This window comes from Corvus cornix, chromosome 7 (genome assembly GCF_000738735.6).
Source record: "Corvus cornix cornix isolate S_Up_H32 chromosome 7, ASM73873v5, whole genome shotgun sequence".
In the NCBI taxonomy this organism is placed as follows: Eukaryota; Metazoa; Chordata; class Aves; order Passeriformes; family Corvidae; genus Corvus; species Corvus cornix.
Genome location: NC_046337.1, coordinates 9,642,297 through 9,658,200, shown reverse-complemented (window position 1 = coordinate 9,658,200; position 15,904 = coordinate 9,642,297). Strand labels below are relative to the sequence as shown.

General features: G+C 45.7%; 2 protein-coding genes across 10 annotated transcripts in view; both read left to right on the top strand.

The window, feature by feature from the left end:
* KALRN (kalirin RhoGEF kinase) overlaps window positions 1-8,067 on the top strand; it is a 484,636-nt gene extending 476,569 nt beyond the window's left edge. For 5 of the 9 annotated variants that reach the window (XM_039555510.1, XM_039555513.1, XM_039555508.1 and 2 more), the window contains 2 exons: window positions 109-247; window positions 2,505-8,067. In XM_039555510.1, the coding sequence (XP_039411444.1) occupies window positions 109-247; window positions 2,505-3,050 (685 nt within the window). In that variant the 3' untranslated portion in view covers window positions 3,051-8,067. The remainder of the gene's footprint in view (window positions 1-108; window positions 248-2,504) is intronic. The other 4 variants (XM_039555509.1, XM_039555511.1, XM_039555512.1 and 1 more) reach the window with 1 other exon arrangement.
* On the top strand, window positions 6,320-13,994 carry UMPS (uridine monophosphate synthetase). The gene is made up of 8 exons (XM_010407069.4): window positions 6,320-6,458; window positions 6,872-7,020; window positions 8,155-8,646; window positions 8,886-9,039; window positions 10,340-11,008; window positions 11,709-11,884; window positions 12,399-12,513; window positions 13,307-13,994. The coding sequence occupies exons 1-8, from the start codon at window positions 6,320-6,322 to the stop codon at window positions 13,486-13,488; spliced, it is 2,076 nt and encodes a 691-aa protein (XP_010405371.2). The 3' UTR covers window positions 13,489-13,994.
* The last annotated feature ends 1,910 nt before the right edge of the window (window positions 13,995-15,904 follow it).

The following is a 15,904-nucleotide window of genomic DNA, read 5'->3' as shown; positions in this document are numbered from 1 at the left end:
CTCCCCTTTTTAGGTCACAAAGTTTCCACTGCAATTTTGTTTTCAAATATTAACTGTACCTAGAGATGCCATGTGATGTTTCACTCACAGGGTTTGGTCTGTTTGTAGGATGGATGACGGCCGTCTCTTAGATTATCTGATGAACCACGATGAACTTATGGAGGAAAAGGTGGCGTTCTATATACGAGACACAATGGAAGCCTTGCAGTACCTCCACAACTGCAGAGTGGCTCATTTAGACATAAAGGTAAGAACAGAGAAGAATGATGCTGTTATTCTGCACCCTGGAGCAGAGAGCTCCCAGCCATGCAGGCAGGGAGGAGGTGCAGCTGTTGATCAGAGAAAGGAGTTATTGTCCTGCAGAGCCAGGTCTTTGCCTTCAGACAAGAAATTCACCTTTTCCTTTGAGTCTCTGGTTTGTTCCCAAGGGCTTTCTGGATTTAATGAAGGAGAACGAGGATGTCTGAGAGACAAGAGTGAGATGTCACTAGCACTGAAGGGACTGAAGGGAAACTATGTATAATTCTATGGAGTATGGTTTGGGCTCACAGTGCACCAACTCAGCCACCAAGCTTCCTGAGCAGAGCTGGCTGATGCCCAGGCAGTTCAGGGCAGACCAGAAGGAGCCCATTCCCCCCTCATATCCACAGCAGTGCCCTGGGGAGCCCAAAGCAAGGGGAGAGAGGGTGCCAGGGAGCAGGAGGTAGGCAAGGCTGGCAGGGGCAAAGGAAAAGGAAAGCAGCACACTGCATTGTGCTGCAGAGCCTGAGAAGGGAACTGGGTGGGAAATACACACAGGGAGGGGTTCAGAGGAAGAACAAAGAACAGGTTGCACTGTGGAGAAGAAATCTGGGTATTCTCTAACATCACATTCAGACTAGTACAGCTCGTACCTGCTTTTGTGAGCACACATGGCAGGAGGCACTGTACTGTCCTGGATTTGGCATTGTACTCCTGTCCTCCCCAGCGTCCCAGTTATCTTGGATGACAGAGAATTAGCCATTAGCCATTGAAGTTGTGATCAAGTGTTTCAAGTTTTGTGATCTGCAACATTGATTCTGGTTGCCAGGGATATCAGATAATCTATAACACTTCGCAGATTTAAATGACAATTAAAAATGGAGAACGAGGGATGAATTTAACTTTCTTATATAGTGGACAGTCCAGCTTCAAGGAGATCTATTCTCATCTGTCCAAGCCCCAGGCATGTCAGATGAAGTGATACTTTCATTTTTCTGCTGCCTCTACCCCTACAAAAAAAATTCCATTTGTGCAGGACCTTATGTGAGAATTAGACACAAAAGGCTAAATCATCCTGGTTTCTTTCTATGAGATTGTTTGTATTTTTTGCTCTATTGCTATGACCTGTCAAAAAGTAGGTATTACTTGGAGGTAAGAAGCTGCAATGAATTCTCTGTTTGATCCTAAGATACTTCCCAGAAACAAGGTGGGAAGCTAATTTTCTGTGACCTACTTGCAGTTCTCCTGAATGAAGGTTGCCAAATAAAGCACCTTCAGTTGCTAAGTGGGTAGCAGGAGATGCACTGGCAGTGACAGCAGACCTATCCATGGACTGTGTTGTCCCAGGATCCTGCTCAAGGATGTGCTGATTTTGTCAATAGAGACTGCACAAGAGAAAAGCAAGTGGAGAGACTGGAACAGCAGTGTAGTGAAATTTGCTTTTCATATGTGTATATATATATATATAGCCATGAGGCAGCAGTAAAATATGCATGAGAATAAGGGAGAGAAAAAAAGATCTAGAAGGGTGCAAGAAGTAAATTCAGAAATTATCTCAGAACCAACAAAGGAAGGATAATCCATGTTAAGTCCCCAGAACAGAGTATACAGGCAATTCTCAGGATCTCTCACTGAGAGAGAGACCTTAAATACCAAGAGCTGCTAAAACAGAGAGAAAACCAATGGGGATGAAATGTACTTGCATGCTGGCTTGGAAAGCATGACTGTGTCCTGCTGTGTACAGGGGCACACTGGCAGCTCCATGTCAGCCCACAGCAGCAGTAATGGCACACACCAGTCCCTCCCAGGGTAGCGGGTGCAAAATTGAACATTTACTTCATGAAAAACATTTCTGCTGCAAGTTATAAACTCTTACTTGCCAGCTGTCATCTGAACAAATGGAATCTAAAAAAACTGAGAAGATACATATATATATATCTTATTAAAATTTAAAAATCCATCAGTGCTCTTAATCTGGAGAGATTAGTTTGGGGAAAATAAACTGTAAGTATTTGGGACAAAGTGCAAAATCCCAGTGTGTTGCCCTAGTGCAAAAGAGGATCTTGTCATTGCAACTGCAGCATTGATCTTAATTTAGAGCAAACAGCAGCTGAGCTGGTTCCTTATCATTCAATCTCCTGATCTCTACCTTGCACATCTGATTAAGTGCAAGTTTTGACTGGCTATTAAACCTACATGAAACCTACACATTCTATTTGCCAAAATATAGTATGATTAAGTTTATATCCTTATTTTTTCAACAGCCAGAAAATCTGCTCATTGATTTAAGAATCCCGGTGCCTCGCATCAAGATCATTGACTTGGAAGATGCAGTTCAGATCACAGGTCATTACCATGTCCACCACCTCCTTGGAAACCCGGAGTTCGCAGCCCCTGAAGTTATCCAAGGCCTTCCTGTCTCCCTGAGCACGGATATCTGGAGCATTGGGGTCCTCACCTACGTCATGTTAAGTGGTGTCTCTCCATTCCTGGATGAAAGCAAAGAGGAGACTTGTATCAACGTGTGCAGAGTGGATTTCAGCTTCCCTCACGAGTACTTCTCCGATGTGAGTCACGCTGCCAGGGATTTCATCAACGTTATCCTCCAGGAAGACTTCAGGAGAAGGCCGACGGCTGCCACTTGTTTACAGCATCCGTGGCTGCAGCCGCACAATGGCAGCTATTCCAAGATCCCACTGGATACCTCCCGCTTGGCTTCCTTCATCGAGCGCCGCAGGCACCAGTACGACGTGCACCCGATCCCCAGCGTCAAGAGCTTCCTGTTGAGCAGGATGAACCCAGGCACGTAGTGCCTCCATCCATGGGATCCTATGCTGCTGGTCCTGAGCCGGGTGCCGGGAGCGCCGCCGGGAGCACGCGGATCCGTCTGTACATATCCCGTGTTTGGCGTTTGCATTCCACAGCTGCATGGTGGGAATCGCTGCGGACGTGGCAATGGGACCAAGGCAAAGGGGGTGACAGCAGCAGGGACACGCTCCCTCTCTTGGGGCACGTGGTATTGTAACATCCACCACCAAAAAAGGACTGCGGGACGCAAACACCGACTGGGAACGAGAGCCAAAACTGCAGTTGCCTTAATCTTTGTGAGGCAGCCTTATAAGAAATCCTCTTGATCTTGCTGAACTGAATTCAAAATGTACAAAAGATTAGGAGTAGAATAGTGGGGGGGAGTGACACCAGGCTGACCTTAGCACGTACTACAGAACTAGACCAGTCAGTTTTTGCTGAAATCATTGCAAGCCTGCTCCAGGTTATCAGTCAGATTTCTCAAGCCCCATATGCCTGGGTCTGCCATGATTTCAGTGGAGACTTTGCCTGCATAGGACATGCAAGATCAGGCTCCAGTCACTGCTGGATCAGCTCCCATGGTGGCGTGGCTTAGGTACACTCCTGTTGCGTGGTAGTGCTCAGACCAAAATCCTCCATTAAGCCCCTCCTTGGGCTTTCTGCTGTGTTAAGTCAACATGCAGCACCTTTCAGAGCTATGATTAAGGCAATTAATTCATTGGAGCATACAGCTGGTTCTGACTAAGCACAATGGGACTATGGTGGGTTTTTTAAAAGCATTTTATACACATTGTACAGAAATCTTTTGCAAAACCTGTGCATTGAGAAAAGGCAGAGTTCAATTTTTGCAGTATCTGTAAACTAGATGACGATGGTGATGAAGACAATTTTTTCTATCACAGGTTTTCAGTATACATATATTGTATCATAGATATAAATATATATAAATATAAAAGATCCTGTTCCATTTCTAGCTTCAGAATTGCTTGGCCCAAAGTCCATCTAAGCCTTTCAGAGTGCAGTAGGAGTGGTGAGTTCATTCTTGTGCTTACAGCTTGAAAATGGTTTTCAGTGTTTAAAGTATGTCATTTGTTTCATTTCCAAACTTGTAAATATCTCTCAGCCACCATTAGCACCTCATAAACAAAGCATTCATGAGGATATTTTTATGTCCAAAGCCTAATTTGTAATAAAAAAATAATATTCACAATTAAAACATTTCTCTCTTGCAAGCCAAGTTGCAACATCATCATATTGATGTTACAGTGACGGGGCCAGCCTTAGGTATAACCAACACAGGGAGTCTGCAGTGACAAATCAGAAGTTTGTAGGTTGGCAAAATCATCCTTTCCAGAAATGCGACTGGAAGGGGAAACCAGCTGGGGCTTCCCCATCCCATTGCCACACCACAAAGCTCTACAGCCTTGAGGGGTTACAATCAAAGAGATTTTTTCCCCCTGGCATGCAGGGACTTTGTTTCGGTGCTGAGTACCATTTGTGTGCCTGTAATGGGAAATGACAGTTGTTACCAAAGGTTTTCCTAAGGAAAAGGGCTTGATCTGACCACATGTGCTCATACAGACTCTCTTGTAAGGGCGAGAGTCAAATCTCATTTACCATCCAAGTAACTGCACTATGAGCATACAGGAGCAAGTGCTATCTCTGCCAGTGGGTGGTGGAGATAATGGCTCTGATAGCCCTTTTTTGATCCACCTCCAAGCTCAGTTTCACAGCAGGGAGGACACCTGGCCCTTCCCTTTTTGCTTGCTCTCCCACTACACCGGAGTGGTCAGTATTTTGTTAGTGGAGAAGAGACAAGGCACAGCAAAAACCCTCAGTGCTCAGCATTGTGTGTGTGCAACAAAGAACAGCCCTTGAGATGGGGAAGCCACAGGCAGAAGGGTGAGCCCAGGTGCCTCAGCAGAATGAGAAGTGAGAGATTTAACACAGGCAGGGAGTTGTGGAAAGGTTTGAAAGAGACAAGTGTTCACAGAAGGTTAAGCTTTTTGAATCATCTAGAACCTATCTCAGTTGCTCTCTAGAGCAGCAGCTGAATTTCTAAGCAATCCAGCAGCACCTCTTAGATAAAGACCAGACTCTCATCCTGAGCAACAGTGCAAAGTATACAATTTCTTAGCAACTGAATACAGACAGCAGTCAAGGGGGGTCTTTAATTACCACCAGCCTCAGGTACTTTCTCACTATAGGACTGTCTGTAATTCTTCTTATTTGTCAAAGCTGGCTCTTTGTGCTGTGATTGTGCTGCCCTTAAAAAATGTTCATGGAAGTGTGGTCTGTAAAACCCACAGCTTTTATTAGGCCCATGAGTGCAGTTTAACCCACAGGCTTTCCGCTTGGCGTTAATACAAACAAATTCTCATGTATCACATGTGATTTGGAGTTATTTAGCATTTTGTTTTCCTACCTCCTGCATTCGTATGTCAAACTACAACAGCAGACACTTCAGATGCACAGGGGAAAAAAGCTAGATTCTTTAAGGTAATATTTATGCCTCTCATTTCTATCAAATAACAGAAAAGAAAACCCAAAAGGCTGAAAGAAGGAGGGTATATAATTAGGTATTGGTGCTCAGATTCAAAAAAGACTCCTTGTTGAGAGAGCTGGAAGTGCTGAACTCTGAAGAATTTGAATGTTCTGGGGTTACTTTCTTCTGTGGTTTTCCTTTTTCCGTATTCATGTTAGAGAACGCCTCTTCCCAGGCACTGCTCTTCTTAAAGCACGTTCAGGAATACTTGAACCAGTTAAAACTTCCATATAACATTTGTGATTATCAGCCGTCCTTGCTTTTTATCTCAAATATTTCCTTTGCCTGAATAATGCCAAGTTGACATGGAATTCTGCCATATGATAAATACAGAGGAAGTATACTGACTTTGCTCTTTCAAAGTCTTTTTAAACCAACCTGTGGTGCCTCTGCAGATAAAACAGGTCCTGTAACTCTGTTGAAAACTGTAACTCCATTGTAAAGAGATTACAGAAGCTCAGTAAGTAGGCCTGGAGTGCACCTGCTGGGTGAGAAGCAACACAGCCAACCCCCTGTGTAGCATTCTCCAACCACTGGATTTTTTGGTGCATGAAATATTGTCTGTAACAAACATGGTTTCTCAAAAAGCTCCCCAGAGAACATCTGACCCCGAGGGGAAGATTTCCACCTGCAGCTGCACCACTCAGGGTGTTCCCAAGACAGCCAAGTGAAGGCATGGTGGTAGCCACACCCTTCAGCTTCTCCAGCAGCTTCCAACCATCCAGAATGACCAACAGGAATACAGACAACAGTGCAGCACAAGCTCGGTGTGGAGTGCCACTGTGCACACAGCCACCACCTTCAGACACCTCCACAGTGTTCTTAGCCTGCTCTGACATCAAAGGGTGGCTCACAGTGTCCCCAGGTGCTGGGTGACAAGAAGGCAGCAGCAAAGGTGCTGGTGACACAGAGCCCAGAGGACGTGGTGGCATGGCAGGCTCCTTATTTAAGATGGCTTCATTTAATGAATGTGCAATGAGAAATTAATTTGCCTCTCTCTCCACTCCACTTGGAGCAGCCAGGCCAGGGCAGGAATTCTGCTGGCCAGTGTAACAGATGTCCGGGCACTTGCTGCCCCGTGGGAGGCCCCACCTCCCACCCAAGCTACAGCCAGAGTTGTAGACGTTAGCATTTTAAAGCAATCTAGGCTTTAAAATTTATAAAATGTCTCTCTCTTCTCAGTGATACGAACAAGTTTCTTTTAGTCTTACTGCCCTTTCATTTTAAAAGACTATGGATTGGAGTTTTTTCAGTAACATGTATCTTTTTACTTCTAAGTTAATGCTGAGACAAAGTCTGTGCCCTCAACTGACCCCGAGGCTGTGGCTTCAGTGGAGTTCATTAGCATTTCTGACAATGCTGTTAGGCCTGTGCTACAAATATTGTACATAAAGGCTGAATACAGAACCACACGTTATGACCTGACTGTATATAACCCTATTTTAATGCCCTTGCAATGAGGGGACCGTGTCAATTAACCAAGGATAACATAAACTTCAGAGACAGGTGTAAAGGCTTCTCTGTGCACATAAAGCTCTAACAGAAAATTTACATGCACAGGGGCTCACCACCTTTTTTTGTTCCTGTTCCTTTCACAGCAGAGGTGGATTTTCCTCTAACACAGGGCTTGGGTTTATTTTTGAGCTCATTCACTCACGTCCCATCAGAAAATGGTGCTTTCCCAAGGAAACAAAATAAAATCCCATTTTACTAGGCTGACTGCACACTGCCATCAAGTGATGTACTCTCGTTCTGGGATCTGTACGGTGCTGAGTGTTTCCATGGCGTCAGGATGCTGAATGTTTGCTGTAAGTGTAGTCTTTATTATGGAGCTAGTGAAAAACCAACATCTTCTCTACTCAAGCCATATTTCACCTTCATGTCCTACTTCTGATGCTGGTGCTTTTACTTCTCTTTCTACCAAACTGTTCAACACTGCTCTGCCACTGAGGTCAATTTGCTGATAACTTTTGGAAAGAAAATGCAATAGCAAGTGCAAAAAACAAAATTAAATCTCAGACATTCACCGAGATAAGAGCAAACAGTTGGAACATATTGATGCTTTTCAATTTTAGCAACAATCCACTGAAGGAGGAAAAAAGAAACAGTATTGCTAACAGCTCAGCATTTTCAAGGTGCAAAGTAATTCCACAGCCTTAATTATTTCAGTGTATTGCTGGTCTGCCTTAAATGTATCTTCAGTTTTATTGCGGATTTCATTTTGTACGCACACAATGTTGGTTTGTAAAGGCAGGTTTGTAAATATTTCCTTTGTAAGTCTAATCACTCATGTGTACTGTTGTGAGGTGACTACTTGCTGTCCCATGTTGTTGTTACTATACTGCAGTATATATGATCATCTACAGATGTAGCTTCGACCTGTACATCTCCTGTCCTTGCATTCCCATAAATAGAGTATACTAACAACTCCATTTCTGGGCTTTTTTTGATTAAATAAAATTATTCAGAGAAGACCGGGTCAGTCTTATTTCACACGTGTAGTATCTTTCTGAGTGAGGTCGGGCTGGCTGAGGGCTTTATTCAGCTCGTCTTATCCGCAGGAATCTCTCAGGGAACCAGCCCGCGGGATTGTCACCCTGGCTGCATCCACCGAGCGGCCTTTTGGGAATCACCCCGGGAGCCGACGCGGCGAGAAACCCTCGGGTCACATCAAACCCTCCGTGCACCGGCGGTTTCTGCTTCCCGGGGGGAATGGGCTGGCGGCAGCACTGGGACTCGGGGAGGGCGGAACGGGCCTCGGGGAGCAGCGCCGGGACGGCGCAGCCGGGGCTGCCGCGGCGGGCAGGGGACGCGGGCCGGCCCCGCCGCTCCCCGCTGCTCACGCGGTGTCCCCGCCCCGCGGCCCTCCCGCCCTGCATCATCTCCGCGCGCCGGGCCGGCCATGGCGGCGGCGCCTGAGGGGGGCCGTGGCGGCGGCGCTGAGCGCGGCGGGCGCGCTGCGCTTCGGGCACTTCGTGCTGAAGAGCGGCCGCGCCTCCCCCGTGTACATCGACCTGCGCGGCCTCGTGTCCCACCCGCGCCTCCTCCGACAGGTGCGGGCCGGGGAGCCCCGGCACCGCCCGGGCCGGGCCCCACGTGTGTCCGTGCCCTTTGCGGCGTGGCGGGTTCCTCACGGCTCAGGGGAGCGGGGCACGGCAGCGCCGCCGGGGCTCTCCAGGGCCGGGAGCCCGCAGGGTCGGCTCTTGGGTCGTGTCGGGAAGAGGGGGTTTCATTGATTTCGTCACGTTCGCGCCAGCGTGGCGCTTACAAAGCGTTTGGGTTTCCGTTTCAGGTTGCAGGACTTCTTTTCCAAGCAGCCCAAGATGCCGGTTTGGAGTACGACTGTGTGTGCGGCGTTCCCTACACGGCGTTGCCGCTGGCCACGATCATCTGCGCAGAAAATCAGGTTCCAATGCTTATACGGAGGAAGGAAGGAAAAGACTACGGTAAAGCCTTCAAATCAAGAGTTGGCAACTTACCTTGTTTGGGAAATGACTTTATATATTTGTGGTTCTTTTGTAATGCACAGCATCTCCGCTCCAGTTTAAGGTTACCATTGCAATTGAAGAAGCAGGCCCTTTCCCCCACTAAAGCAAACCTCCCATAGCATCCCAGCCTGATCAGCCTCTCCCAGCTGTTAAGCTGCAGCTTTAGTCCTGCTGTAGGAGATTTGGAGACTCTTGAAGGGTGTTTTGTGTTTCTTTGGTTTTGTTTGTGAGAGTTTGTTTCTTTCCTTTAGCAGCGTCTTTTTTTTTTTTTTTTTGACTTGTTACCATTGCTATGGTTCTAGGTTAGTGGCCTCGTCCAGAAACAAGGATTTATAACTCATATTCTCCAGCATGCTGACACCAGAACCACGTTTTGCTCTTAAACAGAACTTTTTGCATACTGGCTCCAAAAGGAACCTTTCTAGTCTCTTCATTTATCTCTCAAACCCCTTTTTCTTTCATTATCCTGTAATCAGTGAGCCAGGTAAGCAGCAGTCCCTTCTCTGCTCAATGTACCATTTATTTGTGATAAAGGAAGGGGGACAGCAGACTGAAGCATTAAGCTGCCATATAACTGGATTTCTACACATCCTCTTCCAACAGTGTGCAATTAGAAAGTACCCATGTCAAAACTGAATGCTACTCCTGTGTCAGGCAGTGGGCCAGGCATGGAAACATTTGCTGTTCCTTCTTGTGAGGCACAAGCCAGTTGTGACAGCGATTAGCTGCTCCTGGGAAAGCCAGGCATCCTTTGTCATTGTCCCCCCAGGAGGCCTTTCATGGATGTGTGCCTGTTGTTAGTTAGGACAAAGGCACTTGAGGCTTTCCTCCTTCTAGTTGTTCTAACAGGCATATTAAGCACAGAGTGCTGCCTGTGGAAAACAGGGGACATGCTGAAGAGTGCCAATAACTTGGCTGCCTTTAAGATGTTTTAAATAGCGTGAGAATAATTTTGTAAGTCTGATCTTTCAAGTCATGACAGTAATAAACTTCTGAAGTCATCTTATTCGAACATTTGAATTAGTGCTTTTAACTGTGTGTCAGTTTTGTTAAGGGAATGTAACTTCTGGAAACATAAGGTAGTATTTTATTAGCTTGGAGAAGTAACAGTTTACACATTGAATTACAGGTCAGCGAGTGAGCTGTGGTAAGAATTGTGATAAGTGGTATCATCTATTAAAGTTTTGATAGTCTTAAGGTTTTTCTGGGTTGTCCAACCTTTCTTAATTTGGTGGAGTGTTTGCTTTTTATTTTTCAGGTACTAAGCGGATGGTAGAAGGCACCATTAATCCAGGAGAGACATGCCTGATCATTGAAGATGTGGTAACAAGTGGATCCAGTGTACTGGAAACTGCAGAAGTTCTTCAGAAAGAAGGATTAAAAGTCACAGATGCCATAGTGCTGTTGGACAGGGAGCAGGGTGGGAAGGCCAGGCTAGAGGAACATGGAATTCGCCTGCACTCTGTGTGCACCTTGTCTGGGGTGCTGGAGATTCTCCAGCAGCGAGGAGAAGTGGCTGCTGAGATGGTTGAAAAGGTGAAGAAATTCATTCAGGGAAGTGTGTTTGAGACAGTGGCTCAGAATGGTGCTGCTCCTGTGAAGAGAATCTGCAAGGAGCTGAGCTTCAGCGCCCGTGCCCAGCTGCCAGGGGTGCATCCCATTGCAGCCAGGCTTCTCATGCTCATGGAAAAGAAGCAGACAAACTTGTGCCTTTCTGCTGATGTCACCAGCCCCAAGGAGCTGCTGCAGCTAGCTGCCACCCTGGGCCCTAGCATCTGTATCCTGAAGACTCACATAGACATCTTGAATGATTTCACCCAGGAGGTAGTAAAGGAGTTGAGAATGCTCGCAGATCAACATGAATTCTTGATTTTTGAAGACAGGAAATTTGCAGATATTGGAAACACGGTGAAACATCAGTATGAAGGTGATTATCATCAACCTGGATTTACTATAACTTTGCTGCTGGTGTGTGTAACTGCAGTGCTGGCACAGGTTGTCAGGAGAGAGTGTGGAATCTGCAGCCTTGGGAAATACTCAGGGGGATAAGACCCTGAGCAACCTGACCTAGTGTTGAAGTTAACCCTGCTGAGAGGGCATGACCTCCTGAGGTCCCTTTCAACCTTAGCCTTTTTCTGAATCTGTGGTTGTGCTCAGTAAGTACTTCTGAGTAGTTGTGTGCTGTGAGAAACTGCAGCCTGGCTTCTTAAGGCAGCCTGCTATTATTGTATTGCTTGTGTGCCCAGCATGGCTTTCCTTTGGTACTCCATCTGCAGCTGCAGGACTGCTGTTCTCTTTTCCTGATCCTTATGTCCCATATGGTCTATGTGCTGTCTGGGAAGATAGCACCTGTGACAGCAGATTTCTGGGCTACCATAAATGTCTCAGTGAATATTAAAGGTGAGACACTAACAAGTGTTTGTGAAGAGTAAACTGAGAGATTACACTTTGTGGTTAGGCAGCTGTCAGAACTGTCTGATGAGACTGAACTTATAACTGTCAAGCTACAGCAGTAAAACTGTCTTTTAAATATGTGAGTGATTTAGTGTGCAGCTGTTTTTGTTTAACTTGTGGTTCCTGTTTAACACAGTTCTGATGACTCTGTGTCTTCCTGTCCATGTTCTCAGGTGGTGTGTTCAGAATCGCATCCTGGGCGGACATAGTCAATGCCCACGTGGTTCCAGGCTCTGGAGTTGTGAAAGGTCTGAAGGAAGTAGGTCTTCCTCTGCAGCGTGGCTGTCTCCTCGTTGCTGAGATGAGTTCCCAAGGGTCTCTTGCCACGGGTGAATACACAAAAGCTGCAGTAAGTGGGCAGTCTTGTTTCAGGTTAAAAGCTTGTAAAGTGTGACAGGGAGGTTTTATGTGTTTCTACTATTTGCACTTCCAAAAGTCCCTTCAGCTCTAAGTATTACAGGTGTTTGTTTTTTCCTTGGAGATTCAGGAATATGACAGTGTGGTGTTTAAAGGTTGCAGCTGTAGGCCAGTGACGTGAGATGGTCAGAGTTCACACCTGGAATTCTAGTATACGTGCCAGGTTTGCTATTAGCAACCCACACTTCTTCTTTTTTCTTTCTTTCTTTAAGCAATGCATTTCTAATTAGTTTAAATTCATTCGTGGTATTGTTTATAACATAGAAAGAAACATAATATTCACTTTCCTGCCAGAGGGAAGCAGTGACTTTACACTGGGAAAGCAAGAGGTGTTTCATACCCCTGCCTTGCACAGTTTAAAGTGTCAGAGGGTGGATGAGAAACAGATTGCTAGGCCAGCTGAGTTTTAAGTATATCATTTGTAACTGTTCACTGATCTTTTTCAGGTACAGATGGCTGAAGACAACCCAGATTTCGTTTTTGGATTCATATGTGGATCTAGAGTTAGTAATAAACCAGAATTTCTTCACTTAACCCCAGGAGTGCAGCTTCAAACTGGAGGTAACTTTTTCTAAAATATTTTTAGTCTGTTTGTAAGTACAGAAGTGATCTAGTCTCCAGTGAAAAAGTAGCTTCAGAAGAGGATTTGGATGCTGATTCTCATCTGGGAGGAGTCTGTTTCCCACTAAGGGCTCTCTTCCATATTTCTGGGTATGCTCATCCTTTTCCTGGGAACTCTGGAAGGCAACCAGCAGGCTATGCAAGCTTTTTTCTTGTTTTGAGGTCTGTGCATACTATAAAGCACATTCCTAAAAACATGTAAAATATCTTCAGATAGGTGTTAGATGAGATGTAAAACTATTCAGTAGGAGTGAAAAAAAAATTAACAAATAGAGAAGTCCAGGTGAAACACTAGGTATTGATATAGATGCAGTATCAATGAATTGGAAGTCTTGTGCTGACTAAAGAGGTTATCACTGAAGCAGATAGGCAAGATACGTTTCTCTGCAGTACCTAATTCTTAGAAAACCTAAACTGAAATCACAAGCTTTTACATTAATATTGGGGGTTATGCCTGTTTTAAGAAGGCTGAGGTTTATTTTAGTAATCCTGATTGGTGCTGCTTTGAGTAACTGTTCCATCTACTGCGATTGGTAAACCATGAAGAAGGAGGGTGCTGGCTGTCAGATTTGATCTGGGTTGGTTGGTTGGCTACGCAGTTTCTACTTCTGTTTGTGGATTGTTAGGATGAGAGCTGGAGCAGGGCACCTGTTCTTGGTTCCAGCACTCTTTGAAGGTTTTTAGTAAACACCGTTTTGTGCAAACTGAGAAAAAAATGGTGTCTGTATTTCAGGTGATAACCTTGGACAGAAGTACCTAAGCCCCAAGGAAGTCATTGGTGAAAAAGGTTCAGATATCATTATTGTGGGACGTGGCATCTTGGCAGTTTCAGACCGTCTCCAAGAAGCAGAGAAGTACAGGAAGGCAGCTTGGGAGAGCTACATGAGCAGGCTTGGTATTCCTGCAGAAGACTGAAAACCAGACACTGTCCTAGCCAGTAAGCAAAGCTGATGGAGCTGCAACCCTCATGAGAGTTCCAGTTAAATACCTGGACACTTCAGCCCATAGAAAACTGCCCTTTTGGAGAAAAATCTCTTACAAAGTTGTTTTAATCATACACACAGAGATCAAATTGTACTTGCCGTTGTTGTTTTTGATACTTGAATGTAAGAACCCAGAACTTCATGCCCATGTTTTAGCCTTAGAAAGCTTTCTTGTTTGAAAAATGTTGCACAAAACACTCCAAGGGCATTTTGTTGGCTGTTGTTGCCTTTGTTTCTTTTCCCCAACCTCAAATTTTTTTCTGGCTGTGGAAATTGTATTTTATTGTGTTCTTAATAAACTTCACCTGCACACCTGATGTGCTGCCCCACCTTCATGGGTTTATTCAGCTCTCCTGTTTCTAAGGGGCAGGTGCAGGTTTTAATGCCACCCTGTGGAATTGAATTATGTGGTGCTTAATAAATACGTTTTTGCTACCATTTTCCTTTTCAGTGGCTCTATATGTTTTTGTCCTGTGGCATAAGTGTCATAAAAAGTCATTCTGGTGTGTCTGTGACTGCAGGAATTGCTCATGATTCTGTTCACAGACTTTGTCAGAGCAATTAGTTGTGCGCTTCATTACAGGGGAGCTCTCAATTCCTCTAATAGGAAACAAAAATGTTCTTTATTAGACTTCTTGTGACAATAGCTGTAATACTTTCAGGCTTTACTTTCCTTTACTCTTAATGGTGAATAAGAAGAAGTAGAAATATTGTGTATAATTGGCTTTGATTATAAAGTATAGAATAGCCTTAAGTTTATAACTGGCAGGGATGTGGTGCACATAGCAATGAAAATCCTATTGATCAAGAGGTCAAAAACCAGTGGTGATGCAGTTCTGGACTGTTGCTGTTCCAGAGCACACAGAAAGCAGGGTCCTTTTGTTCATACACTTACCTGTACACTAGGAACAACTGTATTTAGTGAGAAAAGGTTTTTGCCATTAGTGCTGGGCTCTTCATCAGATCTTTGAAAATAGGAGATGGGATTTTTGATTGGCTTAATTTATGCAGGATGTCTAATGTTACAGCGCGGATATTGCAACACATGTATCAAACAACGAGGCCGTGGAAAAGAGATATATATGGACTGATTCTTGGTAGATGTTTCAGAGATGTTTATTTCCCCAGCTGCATGGCCGGGATCTGCCGAGGAGCTGCTCAATCACAGGACCCGAGGGTCCTTGTCCGTGCAGGGGAACACAAACCAACCAATGGGGAACGAGGCTGACCAGGGGCAGGGAAACACCGTGCCTCCCCCCAGGGCCCCTCTCCCAGGACCCCACAGTGGGGGGGGAGGGCCCCAACATTTCACCCGTTTATTTTTAACAAAAAGAGATTTAAAACTTAACATTGAAAACAACAAGGACAGTTTCAAAACAAAACAAGCTACCTACCCTCCTGAGTCTTTAAATGTCCAAACAGATTCTCTAGAACATTTTAAGGCTGACAGAAGGGAGACAGGATTCTCCGGGCATGCTTTGTGGGGAAACTGAGGCAGGAGAGGGTTTAATTTCTTCCCTCCCCCTTTTCATCCCCTCCTCGGCATCGGAGAGGAGTTGTAGGGAAAGGGAATTGTATAGGGAAGCCATGGGGTGAAAAACAGATTAGGAATAAACTGGGGATGGGGTAAACTTAGGAAAGGGCTCATATTGGGTATAGGATAAAAGGGGAAAGTAAGTTATGGGTAGGGAAGTTGCTGGGATGGATATTGTTTATAATTTTGTGCATAGCGGCTGCCTTTGACTGGAATACCTCCAGGCCCGGTAACATTCGCTGCTTGTAAACCCTTCTTTCCTTGCACTATATCAAATTGTACAGCTTCCCCATCTCCTACACTTTGCAGGTAATTTTAGGGTTATTCCTTTTAATGGCAGTTCTATGGATGAATAAATCTTCCCCTGTATCATCTCGTGTTATAAATCCATAGTTGTTTTTTACATTGTACCATTTCACAGTTCTGTGACTTTCATGGCTACAACTCCTCCTATCACATGCTTGCGTGTTCGTCGTGGGTGCCGGTCCCGCGTGGCTGCTGCCTCGCCGACTCCGATGTCTCGGCCGGGCCCCCGCGTTGCGGCTGCTCCGCGCCCTCCGAGCGGCGCTGCTCCGGTGTCTGGGCTCTGCGCGGCCCCGCGTTGCCATCGCTGCTGGCTCCATGCCCTGTGAGCGGTTCTGCTCCGCCAACTCCACGCTGCTTTGGGTGCGGCCCCGTTTCGGCTCGGCGCTGCGCGGCTTCTCGTGTCGCTGTGGAAACTGCCGCTTCTCCCTCCGCAGGGCTCTCCGAGCCGTGTTCTCAGAGCAGGCTGCCACGCCGATGCCCGGTTCCTGGCTGCTTGTGGCCCACGGTA

Bases quoted from the DNA above. Each gene is read 5' to 3' on its own strand.
- UMPS (XM_010407069.4), top strand. From the start codon at position 6,320: ATGACCAACAGGAATACAGACAACAGTGCAGCACAAGCTCGGTGTGGA. The intron at 9,040-10,339 runs GTAAAGCCTTCA...TTTATTTTTCAG, and splicing joins GAAGGAAGGAAAAGACTACG to GTACTAAGCGGATGGTAGAA. The intron at 12,514-13,306 runs GTAACTTTTTCT...TCTGTATTTCAG, and splicing joins AGTGCAGCTTCAAACTGGAG to GTGATAACCTTGGACAGAAG.